General features: G+C 38.8%; 1 protein-coding gene across 1 annotated transcript in view; it reads left to right on the top strand.

Annotated features, from left to right (window-relative positions):
* The window catches only part of RYR2 (ryanodine receptor 2 (cardiac)), a 509242-nt gene that overhangs the window by 453502 nt on the left and 54386 nt on the right, over window positions 1-1354 (top strand). Inside the window, 2 exon segments of the mRNA XM_012660153.1 lie at window positions 289-369; window positions 1229-1317. Of these exon segments, the coding sequence (XP_012515607.1) occupies window positions 289-369; window positions 1229-1317 (170 nt within the window).

Below are 1354 nucleotides of genomic sequence, written 5' to 3'. Positions count from 1 at the left end.
GAAGCCTTTAGGTTGTTTGTGAAATGTTGCCAAACCCATGCTGCTACTTTTAACAGAGAGAAATCTGAGTTTTAAAATACAAATGTTCTTTGCTTACAAAGAAAAAGTACATCTATCTGCCAAGCGCATGATCTTACAAGCTTCAGATAGAAAAGTGGCTATGATACGTGACTGTTTTGGTTCAGAACAATGCTTAGATCAACATGCAAGCTGGACGGAGGTGGGGGTAGCAGGGGAGGGGCCCGCTGGGATGGATGGTAATGTCTGATCCCTCTGCACTTCCCGCAGGAGAGAAGGTTCTGCAGGACGACGAGTTCACCTGTGACCTCTTCCGATTCCTACAGCTACTCTGTGAGGGGCACAACTCAGGTTTGTGAGTCCCCAGACCATCTGATGGTACCAAGGAGTAAATGTTTTCAAGCTGGTAACAACAGGGGCCTACTAGTTCTAATTATGCTTCATCTCTGAGTCAACAAAGCTAGAGCATTGCTCTGCATTGGGCTCTGGGACATTTTATGTATTGCTTTGCTGCTTTCAGAGTGCTTGGCTAGCCGCTTAACTTGAATCTTAGCAATTCTCTTTATGTTAGAGAAGACAGGGGCTATATACAAAATACGTAGATCTGGTAGAGAAGACAGGTGATATATACAAAATATGTAGATTCGGTAGAAGTCTATAGAGTCATAGAAAGCTTCATTTCTTTTCTGTCACCTCTCTTTACCTTGAGAGTGTACATACTTCATTGTATTACGTAACATAATGTGTTTCCAGTAGTTGTTTTTATAGCTAGCTCTCGACCAGACTGTAGACCTGTGAAGGCAGAAGCTCTATCTTAATTTTTTCGTTGTTTCCCCAGCATCTTGCACAGTACTGAGGAACAAACGATTACTGAATAAATAATCTCATTACGTATCCTCTATATGGTGACCATTTTTAGTCATTCACATGCCCAGAGCTCTAGGTCTAGGAATAAAGAAACAGGTGTTAACAACATCTTAGACAAAAAAAATGATTAGAATATTGATATCTGTTGAGCATCTAGATGTGTTTTGGGGGTAATCACTTTTTATGGAAAATATAAATTATTTCATATTAAAACTATCAGATAAAACACTCCCCTTTGCCACAATGATTTTTGTATAGACAACATCATTTGTTTTGGAGTTATTAAAGTAACTTATTGTAAACTTTTGAGTGAGCTTTAATAACTTTTTTTGGTGTTATGTAGATTTTCAGAATTATCTGAGAACTCAGACTGGCAATAATACAACTGTCAACATAATCATCTCCACTGTAGACTACCTACTGAGAGTTCAGGTACGTTGCCTTCCGTATTAGTAACAAATTAAAAGGG

The sequence above is a fragment of the Propithecus coquereli genome, unplaced genomic scaffold (assembly GCF_000956105.1).
Source record: "Propithecus coquereli isolate 6110/MARCELLA unplaced genomic scaffold, Pcoq_1.0 Scaffold66, whole genome shotgun sequence".
Taxonomy (NCBI): Eukaryota; Metazoa; Chordata; class Mammalia; order Primates; family Indriidae; genus Propithecus; species Propithecus coquereli.
This window is presented reverse-complemented; position numbering and strand designations above follow the sequence as displayed.